Below are 20,777 nucleotides of genomic sequence, written 5' to 3'. Positions count from 1 at the left end.
TTACAAGCACATTCCCCTGTTACCACCCACAGATGGCACTGTCACTCAAAGTAGCGGGCAGTCTGTGTGCTACGAGTGCACGATTATCCATTGCTGAGACTGGCTTGTGCACGAGCACTGCGAATTATACGCATGCGCACTGAGCAGCAATCGCCCGGCAGTGAGTAAATGCTCCTTAGCGACCGGGTCTGAATCTGGTCCTGTGGGCATGCACATCAGCTCCTCGAGCGGTGAGCATGCCCCCAGCATGACGAACATGGCGGGGAGTGGCTTGCAGGAATGGTATTTCACGTGATGCTACACCCCTTGCCATGAGGCCACGCCCATTTTTTTGCATGCTGTAGTTATCACAGGACCCTATGGACCTCGAAGAGTTATCACAGGACCCTATGGACCTCGAAGAATGGAGTTATCAAGGTAAGTCTACCTTGGATGTCCTAAAGCAGTTCTCCTAAGGGTGGGGGATACTCCTGAGCAGAAAGGAGAACTCGTCTCCCAAAGGAAGCATCCTGATAGGCAAAAGTATCAAAGGTGTAGAACCTAAGAAAACCACGTGGCTGCCTTGTAGACCAAGTAGAATGTGCTGTCACCTTATTTGGGACAGGGAGATCAGCCAGTGTATACACCTGAGAGATAGTCATACATAACCATTGAGCCAGAGTTTGTTTGTTAGCTGGCCATCCTCGGTTGTGAAAACCATATAGCACAAAAAGAGCATCTGATTTTCTAACGGAGTTTGTACGCTTCACATATATATACGGAGAGCACAAACTACATCCAGGGAGGCTTCACCTACAGAGAGGTCTGGAGCCTGAAAAGCTGGAACTACAATCTCTTCATTTATATTAAAATGGAACACTACCTTAGGAAGGTAACCCTCCTTAGTACGAAGAACAGCTCTATCCTGGGGAAAAATAAAAAATGGGGACCGACAAGAGAGCGCTGCCAAATCAGAGATTCTGCATGCAGAAAATATAGCGAGGAGAAAAAGTGTCTTTGCTGTCAACCATTTCAAATCTACAGAGTCCAAAGGTTCAAATGGGGGAGCTTGTAGCCCCTAAAGAACAAAATTAAAGAAAAAAGAAAAATAGTGTGAGACTTCAAAGGTGCACTCCGGGGTCTATAGGGAAATAGTTATCTGTGGATTGATCAATGAGTATAGAAGAACTAAAAGCTTTAAATGAAATAGAAAGTTGGGAAAAAATTATAATTAAACCCTCAGATAAAGGGGGAAATGTTGTTCTCTGGCCCAGGGAAGATTATCTGAAAGAAGTTCAGAGACAACTTAATGACAAAGAATGCTATAAAAACCTTTTTTCAAATCCCACTCTGAACTATCAAGAACTTTTTCAAAAGATTATTAAGAAAGCTTTGGAAAGGAACATCATCAGTAAGTATGAATATGACTTCTTATGGGTGGAGAATCCAAAAATTACCACTCTATATGTACATAAAAATGAGAGAGGACCACCTGGAATACCAACAGTGTCTGATATGGGAAGTCTCACAGAGAGAGTGAGTATCTATGTAGACACACATCTACGGAAATTTATAACAACTACCATCATACACAAGGAACAGCATGGACATCTTAAATAAATGACAAAATCTTAATATTACAGAAAACTCCTGGATATGTACCTGTGACATAGAGTCATTGTACACTAGTATCAATCTTGATATAGGGATATGAGCCACTGAATACTTCCTAAGAATGGAAAAGGAAAATTATCACAATTATTTCATATGTGAATTACTGGAGTTCATCCTAACCAAAAATTATTTTGTTTTTAACGAGAAATTCTACCTACAAACCCAAGGTACAGCTATGGGAACTACGTGTGCACCCACATACGCGGATCTGTACCTCGGGTGGTGCGAAAAGGAACACGTGTTCAATGAACAATTGGAAAAATTCATGAAACATATCAATGCTTGGCATCGCTATTTTGATGACCTCCTAATAATCTGGGAGGGACCACAAAATTTGTTTAAAGAATTTATAGAAGAACTAAATAACAACCCCTTTAACCTTAAACTTACTATGGAGATGAGTCAAAAACAAATTACATTCTTGGATCTCACCATAAAAATTACAGAACTAGGAAACATTGAAACGGATGTCTTTCGAGAATCAACTGCCATCAACAACATATTACATTTCGAGAGCTCCCATCACTAAGCAACCAGGAACAGCATCCCCAAAGGAGAGATGATAAGAACACGGAGGAATTGCTCAACAATGGAAAACTTTGAAATTAGAGCAAAGGAACTTGAAAAACTCCTATTAAATAGGGGATATAGCAGAAGAAACATCAAGAGAGCAAAATAAAGAAGCAAAGCAAAAAGACAGAAGTGATGTATTAGTACCAAGAATAAAAAGTGGGGAACCCGCATATGAAAAAACAAAGTTCATTGGTACATACTGTAATCAATGGAGAGATATCCAAAACACACTCCAAAAACACTGGCATGTTTTACGGACCGACGAAGGACTGGCCAAAGAAATAGGAAATCAAGTGAACATAAGTTGGAGAAAATCACAAAATATTGGTGACAGACTAGTGCACAGCCATGTCTCCAATTTTAAGAAAAAGGAGAAACTTGAAGGAAGTTATTTATGTGGTCACTGCAAAGCTTGCAGCTACATGAAAAAAACTATACAGATAGGTATGAATACACCAACACAATAAAGGGATATATCAACTGTAATACCCAAGGTGTAATATACTGTTTGGAATGTGAATGCCAAAAAAGATACATAGGGATGACCAGTAGGAAATTAAAGCAAAGAATTTTAGAACATGTGGGAAGTATCAGGAATGCTGAGAAGGATAGAGCTAAAATGAAACAGGTTACCAGCGTGGCTCGACACTTTTTAATGGAACATGGAGGCAATCCGAAATATCTCAAAGCTTTTGGAATGGAAAGGGTCCAACTGGGGATCAGAGGAGGAAATTGAAGACAGAGCTAGCACAAAGAGAAACAAAGATGAATTTACACGATGAACACAATAATCCGTAAAGGACTGAACGAAAACAACAATTACACAGTCTTTTTAGATTAATTACAATACAGTATATATATTCACCTCTTCCAAATGGGGATGAGTGTTCCATTTTTACTATCCTTTTATACTTGAGAATTTCATTACTTAAAAACAAAAATCACAATATTCAGATATATTTGCAACTGTACTTTGTTAGTATTATTTTCTATATCTATCCAAAAGGATTATTACAGTTATTAATATCCCTCCTACATCATGAGCACTATATCATCACTCAATTATATGGTGTAATTCATGGTATTATATTATTAATGTATTATTATGGGGATATTTTTTACAGTTACAAGAATCTATCACATCCTCTTAGATATGTTTTTTTTATTGACACTTTATTACATTTATTCTAACACTGAATATATGCATAGGTTTAAGATCCTATGCTCCTAAAATATCCTACTTTATAGCCTCATATTTTCATTTTCACTGTAATTAGCACTTATTATATTATTTTTATTATTATTATTATTATTATTTATATCACAAATTTCACACACAAAGTAATTATATATTTTTCACAATTATTTTATTTCACCTTTTTTTCACTATTACACTTAAATAATTAATTATAATAAGTGAATATAACACTAATCAAACTCTAATTATGATAGTAAAATCACTATAAATTGCACAGTTCAAACACAACCACTAATTTCTATATAAAATATATTATAACCTATTTCCTTTTATTTTCCCTTTTTCATGTTATATTAATATTATATATAACTTAAATTTTTAACCTATTCATTAATAATTTTAGGGAACAGTTACAATGTAAGAATCCATTATCTAAATAACATCATAATCCTCTAGGTAACTAATAGCACTACATCTAGATGCAAAATCTTTGACACACCCACTAGCAACGGTTGCCATTTGTAAGGTATTTAAACACTGTTAGGACGACAACTCTGCTTGCCCCGGGGAAGCCGGACATCCGGTGAAATACGTATCTGCTCACCGCTGAGCCACAGTATTGAAGGTCCACTAGTGCAGTGAACCTGTCTATAATAGCGCTCAAGTCCGGCACACACGGAACTCTAGAACTAACAGCAGCGGGCAGTGTGAGAACCACAGTGGATAACTACCAGATCCACGAGGCTGCATTCATAAACAGCACCAATAGCCATAGAAAGGGGGATTGACAGCAATGGGCGGCACCAGACCAGCAACTTAACTCCCTCCCTACACATAATATAACACCAGTTACAGTGCAGTGAACCTGTCTGTATGAGCGCATTATAATAGCGCTCAAGACCGGCACACATGGGACTCTAAGACTAAAGCTGGCCACACATCTAAAGATTATCTGTCCAACCAGCCAACTAGTTGATTGGTTGGAATGAAAATCTGGTAAGGGATACAATCAGCAATTTGCTCCCAAATGCTGGAAAATGGACAAAAACTGTTGTTTGAACAAATAGTTTAGATCGAACATTTAACAAACTTGACTGATGACCATTTTCATCTGTTTTCTGGCATTTAGCAGCAAATTGCTGATCATCATTTACTCCCATACGTTACCAGATTTTCATTCCAACCAATCAACAAGTTGGCTGGTTGGTTGTAAGTTGGTCTAGTGTGTGGCCAGCTTAACAGCAGCGGGCAGTGTGAGACCCGCAGTGGATAACTACCAGATCCACAAGGCTGCATTCATAAACGGCAATAATAGACGTAGATAGGGAAGGGGAATTGACAGAAGCAGGCAGTGCCAGACCCGTGGCTGAACTCCCTCACTGCATATAATAGCAAATAACAGAAAAGGGAGATTTATCACATATATATGCTACACAGTAAATGTGGAAAATGTTCAGAAGGACAAATGTATATATGATATTGTCCCTATAGTGTCAGAGACACATGAAAAATAAACACAAAGAAATGTTATTAATACGTTTTATTTGTGTCACATTATTATCAACCATTCATTTACCCTTCCTTTCTAATTAACATCTCTTTAAAAACTAACCTACAAAGGGAATAGTAACACCACTATTACATGTGGACCTCAGCAACATTGAAACAATATTTAGTTGACAATGTTGCAATTGCTCTGTTACTGTTTCAACAAATAAAGTAACTTGTGTCTAGAGGAGACAGCACTACATGACCATACTGATGAATTTCAATAATTTACTGACAATTTGAGATGAATATCTGAGTACTTAATATTAGATGAAACAGTACTACGTGACTATGCTGAGGAATTGCAATAATACACTGACAATTTGAGATGAATATGTCAGTATTTTACATCGGATGGCTCTGTAGATTGCCTGAACCAAGTGACGTACAGAAACATTACATAATACAGAGCAGTTATTATCAATAATAATTGTCCTAATAATATTAATATACACGTTCTATTCTTTCAGCACTTTCTTTATTATCTAGATTTTAATAATTGTATGTGATCTTAATTGAATATTTAATAAAGGTTATATTTTAAAATACTCAATCCAAGGATAACTATTTCCCTATAGACCCCGGGGTGCACCCTTTAGTCTCACACAATTTTTCTCTTTTCTTTGATTTTGCCAATAAACAGTGAGTAAGGTAGCATCATTCCTGTTATATTGGTCTTAAATAAATCATGAAATGCATACCAAGGTTTGAATACAACATAATCCAAAATATTACGGGCAAAGGGGGACAATCACAAATTCAAAAATCTAAGGAAATCTGTGCGGGACTCCCACAAATCTTACAATACAGCCCCTTAAGAACCAAAGACAGATGCCTAGATGCTACCGGTAGGACAAAAGGAGACTGAACTCGCAAACTCCCTGAAAAAAAATTCTAACATCTGGTAATGAAGCAATCTTTCTCTGGAACCAGACTGACAATGCAGAAACCTACACTCTCAAAGTGACCAGGTGGAGACCAAGGTCTAAACCAGCCTGGAGAAAAGCCAGTACCCAGGAAACCCTAAACACCTTAGGGTCATACTTTCTGTGTGAACAACATTGACCAAAAGAAAGCCAAACCCTGTAATAAATGTGGACAGAGGCAGGCTTTCATGACCTAAGCATTGTATGAATCACAGAGCTGGAGAAACCTTTGGCTTTTAAGATGGAAAATTCAAGAGCCACGCCATCAAAGCCAGATGAGGTAAGTCCGGATGCTGACAGGGACCCTGCGTTAACAGATCCTGCCATAGAGGAAGAGGATACGGACTGTTTATGGATAGATTTTGTATGTCGGTGAACCAATTACATCTGGACCAAGCCAGAGCCACTAGTATTACTGTTCCGACTTACTACTTGAATTTTCTGGGGGGACTTGGACCCATACCTGGGGACCTTGCGGTTGTGACATGATGCCATGAGGTCTATGTCTGGTAGACCCCATTTGTTCACCAAGAGCTGAAACACTCCCGGGTGGAGAGACCACTCTCAGGCGTGTATGTCCTGATGACTTAGGAAGTCTGCTTCCCAATTGAGGACTCCCAGTATGAATATTGCCGAGATGGCCAGAAGATGACGTTATGCCCAAAGCTGAACCTTTGTCACTTCCTTCATGGCCACATGACTTTGCATGCCTCCCTAAGGATTGAGATAGGTCACTGTGGTCATGTTGTCGGACTGGACTGGCCTGCCCTGGAGCAGGTCCTGTGCCATGATGAGTGCTTTGTATACTGCTCGCAGCTCCAGAATGTTTTTTGGTAGATAACTTTCCTGATTTGTTCATCTTCCCTGAAAGGTGTGATGACCTGTCACTGCTCCCCATCTGCGAAGACTGGCATCCATGGTGAGAAGCACCCAATTTGGAATCCAGAATGGTCGCCCTTTGTCCAGATGATCCTTTTTCAGCCACCACAGAAGGGAGAGACGAACCTCTGGAGTGAGAAGGATCCTCTGGGACTTTATTAGATAATACTGTCCATTCCACCTGGAGAGAATCAATTTTTGCAGAGGCCTGGAGTGAAACGGAGCATACGCCACCATGTCGAAGGTGGATACCATTGATCCCAGGACCTGCATCGCTGATAGAGCTGATACCCTTTGCTTGGATAGCAGTTTGCATACTCTCAATGATAGGGCAGCAAACTTGTCCTCTGGTAGAAAGACCCTTTGTGCCTGAGAGTCCAGAAGTGCTCCCTGATGTACCATCTGCTGTGTTGGAGAAAGAGAGGATTTCTTCCAATTGATGATCCAGGCTATGGCCAGCTGAAGATGGTGGTGTAAAACAACTGGAGTTTGTGCCAATATCAGAAGGTTGTCCAGATATGGTAGTATTCTGACACCCTGACACCTGAGATAGGCCATCATGACTGCCATTATCTTGGTAAATACCCATGGGGCTGTTGATAGGCCAAAGGGCAGCACCTGTAATTGGTAATGTTGCTGTAGGACAGCAAACTGTAGAAATTGTTGGTGGGATGGCATAATAGGAACATGCAGATACGCATCCTGAATGTCCAGGGAAACCATAAAATCCCCATGTTCCATTGCCAAAATTATTGACCGGAGAGTTTCCATACGGAACTTGGGTACACGGATAATTTTGTTGAGGGTTTTTAGATTTAGAATAGGGCAATGAGACCCATTCGGTTTCTGAAACAAAAATAGATTGGAATAATAGCCCCTTCCTTGTTGTAACACAGGAACCAGTATTATTACCCCTCCCAGCAGCAAGATGAATGGCCTCCTGAAGGGCCAGTTTTAAGACACTTGATGGAGGAATTGTGCAAAAAAAACTTCTGGGGAGGATGCCTACAGAAAGTGAGAGCAGAACTGAAGAAGTCGGCCCCCCACCATGTGATCCACCAGGAGGAGGACCACCCCATCAGGCCAAGGGTTTTTCATCCTGCTTAGAAACTGGACGTCTGGCTGGCCCAGACCTCTTAGTTTGTTGCCTGGTTGTCCTGCAAAAACTAGATGGCCTGGAGACAACTGTTCCTTTGCTCGTCCCTGAGGACAAAAAGACTGAAAAGAAAACTGCCTAGACTTCAATGTAGCCGTATATGGCAGACTTATCTGTAGAATCCTTAAGAGAAGATGCTGACAGAATAGGCAGTGTAGCATTTCTTACTAAGTGCGTCATGTGAGCATCCACAGTAGGAGGTACTTAGTAGCTGGAAAAGGATACAACGATGTTAATCTTTTATGCACATAAAACCATTTATCCGGGTTACCCCATGCCTCTTCCATAAGCTCAGTGAGCTGCTCAGATTTAAAAAACTCTGTTTTGATCACATTCTGGTGTTTTAACACTGGAGCCTTCTTACTAGGAGCTGGTTCGGTTCATCATCCTGAATATCTAGGATTGATTTAACCACCCTCACCAAAGAAGGAACATCCATTGAGGATGAATGGTCCCCCTCTCCCAAGCTAGACCCTGGAGAAGAACCCTGCACATCATCTGATTCGTTTGATGATGCGCCGGAATCCATATGCTGAGCAGACTGATAGGGCAGTTTCTAGGGTCTGAGGCTCCCAGTACGAGCAGTCAAAATGCACCCCCCCCAAGAAGCAGTAATATTGTGGAGTGGGCGTGGCCTCATTGTGAGGGGGTGTGGTATCACAGTAAGGCAGCGTGGTCTTGAAAGACCACAGAATGTCAGCCGCCGTGACTACTGAGCCCAGGAGTGGCTAACCTGTCAGAGGCAAAGCGCTGAAAAATATATGTAGTTAAATTAAAGACTGACAGCATGCACGAGCCGGAGGCCCACGCTGCATTTGTGTGTGCATGCCTTTGGTGTGACATTTGCAGTAGTATGACCTTGCATCACACCCGTTTTAAGTCACGTTTGGGGCGAGCCCAGCACATTGAAAATACAGGCCAGGTCCATACAAAATACACTGAAAATTCCACTTCAGGATTACACTGCAACAAACCACTTCCACATAAAATATATTGCAGTGCCCCCTGTAGTTGTCCCAATATGCAGTGCCCCCTGTATTTATGCCCCTTAGTCATGTCCCCTGTAGTAATGTTCCCATCAGTAATGCCCCTGTAGTAATGCCCCCAATAGTAATGGTCCCTGTAGTAGGTGCCCCAGTAGTAGTGTCCCCAATTGTATTGCCCCCAATAGTAATGCCCCATTTAGTAGTGTCCCCTGTATAAATTCTCCAGTATTAATTAATTCCCCTGTATTAGTGCCCCCAATAGTAATGCTCCCTCTGTAGTAGTGCCCCAAGTAGTAAAGCCCCATTTAGTAGTGCCCCCAGAGTAATGCCCCCAGTAGTAGTGCCCCTGGGCCCTGAGTAATGCCCCTAGTAGTGGTGCCTCCTAAGCAGTGCCCCCCGAGTAATGTCCCCAGTAGTAGTGCCCGGGTGCCCACAGTAGTAGTGCCTCCCTTGTAATGTCCCTAGTAGTAGTAGTGCCTGGGTACCCCAAGTAGTGGTGTCTCCTCCAGTAGAAGTGCCCCCTTGTAATGTCCCTAGTAGTAGTGCCCGGGTGCCCCCAGTAGTAGTGTCTCCCCCCCCCAGAGTAATGTCCCCAGTAGTAGTGCCCGGGTGCCCTCGGCATTATGGGAGTAGCCACAAACTGCTTCATAACCTGAGACAAGGAAGACACCCAAGATGGCTCTTGTACGGGAACTGGTATACTAGACTGGTGAGGTGGCCCCCTCCTCCTGATTACCTTTACTTTTTGACATATCAATTTTAAAGGTAACAATGCAATGTATCGTGACAACCTTCACAAATAACAGTTAAATGTGAAGTATAAGAAAAAAAAACACACACCTGCCACAGAGGGATGAGGAGAAAAACAGGGATAGTTATAACTGAAAGTCAGAAATAACAGGCAGTATAAACACAGCAGCTAGCAAACAGTCACATACAATGCATATGCAATTTATTTGCAATGGGCTCTGAATCAACTACTCAAAACACAATGCTTGGTAGAATATAGAGCACTATGGCCCTCATTCAGAGGCGCTCGAAAATGCGAGCGGTCGTTCTGAATGTGGGCAGCCGCTTGTATTTTGAAGTGCGGCCTCCTGGTCGCTAGCTAAGCTGTGGGTTACCACCCACAGCCTTAGCGACCGACCAGGTTGATGGTCGCGATGGTCAAGACCATCGCGACCATTGGGGCTTGCAACAAGACCCTAAGGTTGGGTTCCGGCAACCTCAAGCCCCAGGGATCTTCCTGCTCTGATCGAGCAGGAAGCACCCCACTGACATCACTGCTGATGTCAGAGCGACTGCCCACAAAATGGCAAGCGTTCCTTAAGGAACGCCTCCATTTGTGAAACCCCCCCCGCCACGCTTACAAAACGGGGCAAGCTGTCGATCAACATCGACAGCCGCCCCTTTTGTAGTGAGCTCTGGAGCGAGAGAATTTCTCTCCCGCTCCGGGGCTTGCGCACGCGCAGTGCAGCTGCTGCGCTTGTGCAGGGCCTAAACATCGACCCACTTGTGAGTGCTCACCACTTGCGAGTGGGTCTGAATAAGGTCCTATATACTTTACCCATGGGAGAGCTATACAGGGGGAGACTGACCCAAAACCTCCTGAGACCAACAGCTACAGCAGCGCACTGATTGTGGACTGTGAGCATCTCATATACACAAAGAGGGTAGAAGGAGCGACCCAGACGAGTGAAATCCTTTGACGGGACCATGTCTGGGTCGGGGGAGGAGCTGCCGGGGGAGCGCCTACCTCGCCTAAGCTGCATCAACCAACCGGGTACACTGGTCTCGTGGCAGCAGCAGCATCTGCTGCCGATCCCTGGCGTCAGATGATAAGACCCCGGTGGTCAAGTGAGGACACGGATGCTCCTTGTCCTGACTGCAGCGGCTTCCGGTGTATCTCCTACGCCGAAAGCAAGGACTGCTGCACAAGTGAGGAATCACATTACCTGACATCTCCGTGCGTTGCGGTTGCAGTTCGGGTCCCAGCATCGCTGCTAGACCCGCCGGAATCACCAGCTCTATTACTGGTGTTGCGTCCCGGTGGAGGTAAATGGAGTCGCAGTTTATGCGTCTTAATTCAGACGCTCAGTACTGCCAACCAAAAAACAGAGAAAATAAAACATAAAATAATAGCTTAGGACTGCCTGATCAGTCCCCTGTTACCAAGGTGTGTGTGAATCCTGCTGCACCATACGAACAACTGAAAGCCTGTGGCTGGGGATGGGGTATATATGGATGAGGACACGACGCATCCTGCGAGCTGAAAGCTTTAACTGTTTGGTGCCTGGATCTCTCCAACCACATTACCCCATGGTATCCCTGTGGATCCCTATGGACCCTGAAGACGAAATATTTATTGTCTTATCGATAGTTTAATCTGTAGACGTCCCCCACACATGCACCATACTATTGTACAGATTTATAAAAATAATCCTTGTTCATACTGTGTTTGTTATGATAACATCTTCAAAAACTAAATAAAATGTATATATTCTATGACTGATATATATATGCACATTTGTAAAAATATATATACTTTTCAAATTGTTAGACTTCTGCAGCACCTTCACAATTTATTTTCCATTCTGGAAGGGAAAGCTCCCTCTGCTCTGCACAAGGGAGATTTCCAGAGGAGGAACGGCTTTCATCTGGAACTCATTTCTCTCTGTCTCTACTAGCAAATGTAACATTTCATTTTACAGAGCAGCTCATGGCGCTGGATGGAACAAAGGAGAACACAGGGGGAACAATCAAAGCTTGCTCTCTCCTGATACACCTTCACTCATAAAGGAATATAGTCGCAAGTTTGCGTTTTGCTTACATTAAAACACGCTGGCGTGGACATTATTTCAGCTCACTCCCTTGATATGTTCGCTAAAGAGAATTTGGCCTGAACTACTGCAGCCCTGGTATGTAATACATAACTGGTAACTCTTTAATTTCTTCAAATAAATTATTAATGATCATAAATTGCAAAAATAAACACAGACAGGCCGTTGAATTTTATCCAAACATTGCATAAGAAGTATTTATCGATCATGTAGAAATTGTGGTTTGTTTTTGGGCAAAAGTTAGCAATGTTAAAAGCACAATAGAGGCACTGTTAGGACTTTTACAGTTACATATTTTAAATGGAGTGCAGGAAATGAAATGTATATATAATTTTTCAGTCTGCAGATACAGGGAATAGTAATCACTTTCGGTGCTGTCTGCCAGTCGGCTTAACCGTTTACAAACTTGAAGGCTTACTTACAGTGTTCAACTTACTTTACTTGTTCTTACAAAAGATTATTAGAAAATCAGGAGAGCATTGGTTGTGCATTGCAAATCACTCTGCTTGGAAAATGGGGAAGCAAGATGAACCCTGGGCGCTGCTCAGAGTCAGTATCAGGTGTAGTGGTGGAGCAAACAAATAATCAACATAAATCAATATGAAATAGTGACAAATATTAGCGCCTGGAAATAATAAATATTGAAGTGACAAAAGGGCCGCACAGATCCAAACGGGATAGTCCCCTGGAAAGAGGCAGAGCCAAGAAACAGAAATATAGGACTACGCAAATATGTGAGATCAATATATATTAAGAAAAAGCAATTGTATTAGACAGAAAAATATATATACACCTATAAATGGAGATGTAGGGCCTGATTCAGAGATGTACATTCATCCGAGGATGAACGTACATCTCCAATGTTTACTTAGGGGTCTGTGCCAGCGCAGGACCTGTTCTGCACAGAACCCCCCAAGCCACAGCATGATTGACATGCTGCAGCATTTGGGGGGGAGATCTGGGGCGTGTCGCAGGGCCAGCTCGAGGCATGTTCGACCAGTGCGGTCGAACAGGGGCGCCACCCCATAGAGGGCGCACCCTCCCACCATTCCGATTTTAGTGGAACAGCACTGTCCTGCTGTTCCACCCGTGGGCCGAAGTGTCCCACGGATGGTCTGGTCGGGAGGTTGGGCACTTCCACTGCTGCAGCTGTGTGGCGGTGCCAGACCCCGAAGTAGCTGAATGGATGCTGCGCGCTTGCACGCGGCATCAATTCAGTGCCAGGAGAAGGCTGGGGGAAGCCCATCTAGTGACGAAGTGCTGGGCTCGCCCCCAGCCTGATGTTACACGGGAGGTGTGCCGTGCGCTCACGCCCCCAAATAATGTCATTTAGGGGGTGTGGCCTATGATAATTAGGTCACGCCCCCATTTTTGGTCACGCACGTCTAGAGGGTGACAACTACACAGGCGGCACAGGGCATGGCTACCCCTGGAGCCGGCCCAGGCGTGTCAGTCGCCGTTCCAGGAGGGACGAGGCCAGGTCCTGCATTGGCAGACACAGATTCCTAGCCTTTTGCGTGACCAGGCACCGGCCAGGCTGCGGGAAGTTTCAGCTCCTGCAGCCTGACCGAAGGAGTAACCATCATGACCATCGGTCACGATGGTTAAATGGTGATCGCAGCCTGCAACGTTGGTCGCAGTGCTGGAATTGCAAATTCAGCAAGGAGGTGCTGACATTCTGCATTTGCATCTGAGATGGACAGATTTGCACAGCCGCTTCTGTGCGGCTGTGTAAATTTGTCCATCTCTGAATCAAACCTGTAGATTGGTGTGGCATAGATGTGGGGGCATTGTAAAGCAGGAGGCATGACTACAATGATGCAATTCAGCGCAAATCGTGTCATCAGTCACCCGGACTGCCCACTTTACTCGGAAAGTGTGCAGCACTGGGCAGACGGTGGGCAACTGCGGGAGACGCAAATGCTCTTCCGGGGTCCGGGAGCTCCACCCGAGATTTGGGAGCCTTCCGGACATTCCAGGAGTGTAGGTAAGTGTGCATTTTATATTGTGTACACAGTAAACAAAAATATGATGTGATCTTAGATATTTTTATGATAGATGTAATGTTAATAAATAGTACTAGCATGAGAGTAAATTCTCCTATGGAAAAACAGTGATACCCAGATGTCTGTCCCCAGTTTGCACAGTCCCTATTATGAAGAAAGGATAAATATTACCAGTGTCATTCCAGATGAATGAAAAGCCCTGTGCAGTAGTTCTTAGAAGTGGTCCACTAGTAAATGCTGATTCAAAAGTGGCACCTGCTTGCAGCTTGTGCAGTCCAGTTCAGGAATGGCGGATGGTCGTGCGGAGCTGGAACCAAAGAGGGGTAATGAAGAGCAACAGCTGGTGTGAAGATAGAAATGTAGGTCTTTGGGAGTCCAATTAGAAATAAAGAGGTGTGGTACCCCCAATGCTGTGCAAGATCCTGGAGAGTCTTTGGGTGACATGCCCAAAGCTGAGTCGCCAGGGACCTGGAGCAACTAAGCCACAGTATATGAGGACACATCTGTATGCGCACAACCAATAAAGATAGCACCTGCCAGCTTCTGATGTCTTTTTGTAATCATCCATTCAGAAGCAGCTTAGTAGTGCTGCATTTGCTGACCATCTCAATCATCAGAGCCGTCACCAGCTTTCAGGCACTCGCAATAAATACATCTACTGACAGGTGATTCTGCTTCTTCGTATGGGTCTGCATCCGTTTGCTATTATGCAAACATGCCCTTACTGTACTCAGCCTATGCTACACAGCAACACATAAAAACAACTATTTAAAAAATGCCATGAATAGAAAGATCATCACATTTTAGGGAAGGGATGGGGAACCTCAGGCCCAGGGGCCCCCAGAATCATTTGGTCTGGCCCTCTGAGCTTTTTTCTGCTAGCCTCATCTGGAAAGCAGGGTGCCTATAATGGCACCCTGCAGCCACAATCTATGCAGCAGTGCCACCTTAAGCGTCCTTAGGATGCTTCAGACGGCCACACTGCTGCCCTTACAGCTCCCGGGAGCCTGCAGCGGGCCCGCAAATAATGTGGGCAGAAAAAAGGTCCCCCACCCCTGTTTTAGGGCCATGCTGTTTTACACTGAATTTCTTCTCATATTGTATTTTTTATTTTATTTCCAGAGGATAAAAGTTTAGCATCAATAACCATATAATTATATGCAAAGGAAGACAAAGTGGTAACAAACCTGATTTTTTTAAATTAATTTATAGCTAACAAATGCAGAAATAAAATACTGATGCCTGTTTCCTTTTATTCATTAATTATCCTAATGTGTTTTGCTTTTTTTATATACTACAACAGAAAGTGACCATATGGCTATTTTACGGAAATGTAAGTAAATAATGATTTTTTTATCTCATGTAATTTGGAAAAAAAAGTTGCTGTAAAGAAAACAGAATACCACATTTATTGTCTCATTTCTCATGTTTAAGTAAATGAAAATATATTTTTTGTTTCAGTGAATCACATCTTGCTGTTCTTGCTTGTGCTGACATTTTGTGTGATATGGTATAGTACAATCTACAAAGTACCTACCACGGAGGAAGATGAAGGTAATCGGGAACATTTAGGGGTATATTGACAAAAGTGTGGGTTTTTAGAAGTGGAGATGTTGCCCATAGCAAACGATCAGCTATTATCTTCTAAATGCTGCTATAAGTCGAATGTAATTGGTTGCTATGGGCAACATCTCACTTCTAAAAACCCACACTTTTGTAAATATACCCCTTAGTTTTTATGCTATGACTGTTCTATAATTTGCACAAATGATACAAATATCAGTATTCTGAGTTAGATTCTGAATCAATGGAAAGGTCGAGCACAAAAATGAATATTTGTTACAACGGCAATAGGTGCAAAGCATGATGTAGGTCACCTGCATATCCCATTGCATAATTACACTACAATCTGATTTGTAGCAAATATATGAAAACCTGTTGGTCTATAGCCTCAATTAATAATTGGGTAAATGCCAGATGAAAAGCTGCATAAGGCAGAGGTTCCCGAATGCGGTCCTCAAGGCTCCCCAACTGTTCAGGTTTTAGCCATATCCATGGTTGAGCACAGGTGGTTAAATCAAATTGACTGAGGTACTAATTAAGTCACCTGTGCTCAACCATGAATATCTCTAAAACCTGAATTGTTGGGGAGCCTTGAGGATCACGTTTGGGAACCTCTGGCATATGGACAAGATATTCCCATAGTCAATGGTCCCTACTGTGCTGAAATAAAAGCCAGTTATTGTAACTATGATAACATGATAATAAAGACCCAATGGCAGAACTCAAGTACAGAGGTAAATGAGACAGTTGTCAAGGTGTTAATGATGTCACCATTAGCAAGAGACAGATGACAGGATGGCTGGGCCCAACCTGGACTTTACTGTACCATGATTCAATATACATATATGATAACTAATTTCATAGTGCATTATTTATGAAGCACACTTGCTGCACATCTTTATTTCCTTGGTTCTGCTCTAGTGGATTTAGGACCAGATACAGATGTGGACACTATTTCGATGATCACGCAGTTGAGCGATTATTGGTGGACTGTGCATGCGTCTTAGCCGCAAATAGCAATCGAAAGGGACTATGGTTATAGTGAAGATTTATTTGCAAGCGTTTGACAGACATGGACCATTTTTCCGGGAGGTAACACTAAGTAGCGGCAAAAAATGCTGAAGTGTCGTGACCATTTTCGGGGTGTGTATCTGCCTACACTGTGCTATTCTGTGCGAACATAGGGTTACTCAGATGATTATCGAAGGATCTATGTCCAGCACTGATTATTTGTACGCAGTTGCTTGAACTTGCAAAGCCGCCAGAGGCAGCTGTAGAATTAAAGCAAGAATAGCGTGAAGACAGTCTTGCAGGACATGGAGGGATTATGTGAAGCTAAACTAGGTCCTGCCAAAACACTTGTATGAGTACTAACAGTGTATTCCTTTATAAACAATTCTATACAATGTCTAAGTTAATTCTGTAATGCTCATGTCTATTACAGATGCTGAATCAGAAGTGCAGGATGAAGATGTAATTCCTGTTGTAATTTGTGCTGCTTCAGGCCGCATGGGTGGCACTATTGCTGCAATCAACAGCATCTACAGCAACTCTAATGCCAATGTGCTGTTTTATATTATCGGGCTAAGAAATTCGCTGGTCCATATTAGGTAATGAGCCATCCTTCCTGATATTTCAAACGGAAAAACAAAACAACTGAAAATGCTCAAGGGCCTGTTGTGAGAAGTGGAGGAGGTATAACCGTGTGGCTAACTGGTGGCCGGTCATCATCATGTTGTCATTATGATGGGTCTATTGGTATGTGAAGGCCTGGGGTTCTAGTCCCATCTGCCCCATTGTTAAGATGACCCTGTAAACCACGCTGGAAGGGCTTTTGTTTTACCAACTGCAGCAATCCTTTTAGACATAAAAATACCAGCATTCAGCCACCAGGACAGATCAGACGACTACATTATTTAGTGTCAGTCCATTATATTCCACAGACAACTTCCAAGAGGTGAAATGCCACTAAAGGAAGGGAGACCTATACATACATTTATCTGTCAGGGAGTATTATCTCATGCTTATTTTCTGTATAATAAATCTGATTCTGTTTGTTAAATTATAGAAAATGGATTGAAGGCACACAATTGTCTGACATACGATTTAAAATAGTGGAGTTTAACCCAATGGTCCTTAAAGGAAAAATCCGCCCTGATGCAGCCTATCCTGAGCTTCTTCAGCCGGTAAGCAGACATTTTACTACGTTGTCCAGCAAATATTTTCTGAATATTTTACTGATTAAAACGAGGATTTTACTACAATAAAATTGTCTGACTTTATGATGATTTACTGTCTAGGGTCTATTTATGACCTATTGCACTTTTTCCACATTAAGTATCATCTGTTATCACAGAAATAACAGATGAATTACCATAGAAATTTAACAAAAAAACACACGTGACAGAGCCTGTCCTGGCAAAGAGGCTATAGTAAAGTGAGACTATAGTAAAGTCACTTTACCACTGGGTCCTTACCCGGGCAATTCAATGCCCATGCACGGCTATCAGAAGGGAAGTAAAGAGCACAAAACCTGCGGGGGAGGTATCAGAAGATCCCTCTCTGGCTATTCTGTCTGCATAGGCCACACATGCAATTGTCAACTTTGGTTGGTATTAGTTATTGGGGTCAAGCAGCAAAAAGTTAAGCTTTCCTGAACTTGATAAAATGGTCCAGCCCACAGTCCCTATCTCTGATAGCACCTGCGTTAGGATTGTCTTAAATAGGCCATATAATAAATATGCTCCTATGTGACTCCACTTATAGCCCTATATGGATGTTTATGTACCCTCACAGCACAGCCGAGGCTTCACCCCCAGAGCAACGATTCTCCATATAGAGACACCACGCCATTAGGACGTACAGCTTATTTTACAATTGCGATCGGTTTCAGTTACAAGACAGTGACAGCACCCACAGTACTAACAATGTAGCATAAATAAAAATACACAAGATCTAAAAATGGTGCAGGAGATTCCTTACATAGACACAAACCTTTTAGTCAAACCAACCTTTGAGGATGGATGGATATTTAAAAATGTATATAATGATATGATCATAAATAAATTGATTGCTTAAACCTGCACACAGTAGCAGCTGCAAGATTATGAAAGTAGGCTTTGTGCAACAGTAAATACAGTAGATAAGATTTGTGAGTGAAATTGTAAAACCCCATAAAACAGTGTCCATACAACGGGCCTGATTCATTAAGGATCGCAACTACAGCAGCGCACGCAGTTGGCCGATTGTTGCGCACTGCAATTACACAGAGCACAGTAAGCCATTGCAGAGTGAATGACAGGTAGTCAGCGTTTGGGGGTGGTGACGGGGGATTGGTTGGAGAAATGCAGGCGTGCCTGTCCATTTGAACGCCATTACATGGGCATGCATAAATTAGCCATTGCGACGGCAAATGCAGCTTGAGTGCTTACTGCGTGCAACAAGGTTAGCCATTTCTAAGTAAGGACAGGGCTGCAGTAATTCTGCGTGAGGGGCCGATGGACTCGATGTTACTGATGTATATGCAGGACTGAAAAAGGTATTATGGATGTGAGATAGCGATATTAGGAGGCAGTGGGCGTCTTTATGCTGGTAGTGCAATGGCATTGCGATAGCATTCATTAGCATATTTTTGCAGTGCCTTAAAGAATCAGGCCCAATGTGCTTATTAAAAATCTCAACACACAATGTGGTGTTAATTATAATTAGGTGTTTACACTTTAAATAACCGCAGTCAAATAAATGTGCCGCAGTCAAATAAACAAACCAGTGAATAACTCACGCTATCTAAAAGCAAGACTCCACCTAGTAGTCAGCGCTATGTGATTGACCTGTGTACCTATCTTGCTTTTTGTCTTCACCTGCTTACCATCATGTCTTTGTTCTGCAATCTTCCCGTCTGGGATTGCCTTCTACTCTTGGTCTGCAAGCTTCCGTCTGCCCATTTGGATCTGCCTTCTAACCCCCTAACTCACCACCTGCATTCCTCCATCTGCCTGTTTGGATCTGCCTTCTGCCCTTGCTCTGATTGTCTCCATCTGGCGGTTTGAATTTGTACTTTGATAAAGTTCCTTATGTTCCTGTTGTTGCCTACTTGTTGTAATGCAGTGTATTATGCTGGACTCTGGCATCAACATTGTTGCTGATGATTGCTACAAGCTAAGGCAAGGCCTGTAATAGATGATGAACAACATTGAGAAAAAGACATGTTATTGTTTCTCACTATATATTGTCATAATTGAAATAGTGTCATTACAATAGGAGTTCTATTCAAGTACGTAGGTAATAGTTTAGAATTGCCTGGAACACTCTGCATCAAATCTCGTCTCTTTGTAGGAATAGTATTATTGTGAGGATCTTTCCCCTGGTACCCCTTACTAAAGGTTCTAGCAGGTACTCACATGTACTGTAGTAGAGACATCTGCCAATTACCACTGGCTCTCCTTAATAATGGGCTTAACAATATAATGAAATGTTCTCACTCGCTGTCCATGTAGGCATTCCCCTTCCTATCTTCTCTGTATATAGATATCTGGACACAAATATAGTCCAAGGACTCTCATGAACAAAATCTCGTATGCTGAGTACACACTTAACAATGTGTACCCAGCATGATCTCATGATGCCAGGAGCGACGGAGTGGGCCATGCTGCATTTGGCAGCATGGCCCTTGCTGAAGATATCGCCTGTCGGACTAGCATACAGGTCCGATTGACTATATCGCTGAGGGCACACGGAGGAGTACATCGTCAGCTACATAGTCGGAACTCACTGGCTGATCTGGACGATATGTCGTCCGATCCGCCAGTTCGGACAACATATCGTCTAGTGTGTACCCGGTTTAAGATTGTAACCTAGTATCAACAGCCTGGATTAGCTGTGATGGGATAACGCCGTGTGATGCATTCCCAATCTGTATACTACGTGATGGGATCATGACATGGCACATCTGCACTGCACACATTAATTAATGTAAATGAACTCATATAAACTAAACTTTATATGAATGGCACTATATGGTGACGAATGAATATCACTCAGTATGTTCTGATTAATGTTACTGAGTTGATATGTGGAGTGTTTGTGGCAGTAATTTTTTGATTCATAATAATTTGTGTTTAAATAAATGTTTTATTCTATAGAATGTTTGCATCCCCCAACATCTCTCTCTCTCTTTTATTCACATAAAAGCTGAATTTTGTTCGGTTTTACCTACCACTGCTCACCCTAGAACATGAGAAAGTAATTTATCTGGATGATGACATAATTGTACTAGGTAAGTTACATAAAATGGTATAAAAACCTTATTAAATGTTAATGTTCATTTTAAAGCTGTCACTACAAACAGATATTTTATATAATGATGATGTTAACCAACTAAAGGGATACATATAGTCCTGATGCAAAGTTACACATATTTGGAAATAGATGCAGATTTCTGCCACTATGC

The 20,777-nt window shown here is 42.4% G+C and overlaps 1 protein-coding gene across 1 annotated transcript in view; it reads left to right on the top strand.

Annotated features, from left to right (window-relative positions):
* Nucleotides 1-11,710: 11,710 nt before the first annotated feature.
* The window catches only part of GLT8D2 (glycosyltransferase 8 domain containing 2), a 42,537-nt gene continuing 33,470 nt past the window's right edge, over nt 11,711-20,777 (top strand). The window contains exons 1-6 of the mRNA XM_088453563.1: nt 11,711-11,837; nt 15,069-15,098; nt 15,227-15,319; nt 16,773-16,938; nt 17,397-17,514; nt 20,519-20,603. Of these exons, the coding sequence (XP_088309689.1) occupies nt 15,080-15,098; nt 15,227-15,319; nt 16,773-16,938; nt 17,397-17,514; nt 20,519-20,603 (481 nt within the window). The 5' untranslated portion in view covers nt 11,711-11,837; nt 15,069-15,079. The remainder of the gene's footprint in view (nt 11,838-15,068; nt 15,099-15,226; nt 15,320-16,772; nt 16,939-17,396; nt 17,515-20,518; nt 20,604-20,777) is intronic.

This window comes from Taudactylus pleione, unplaced genomic scaffold (genome assembly GCF_031769625.1).
Source record: "Taudactylus pleione unplaced genomic scaffold, aTauple2 ptg000040l, whole genome shotgun sequence".
Taxonomy (NCBI): domain Eukaryota; kingdom Metazoa; phylum Chordata; class Amphibia; order Anura; family Myobatrachidae; genus Taudactylus; species Taudactylus pleione.
This window is presented reverse-complemented; position numbering and strand designations above follow the sequence as displayed.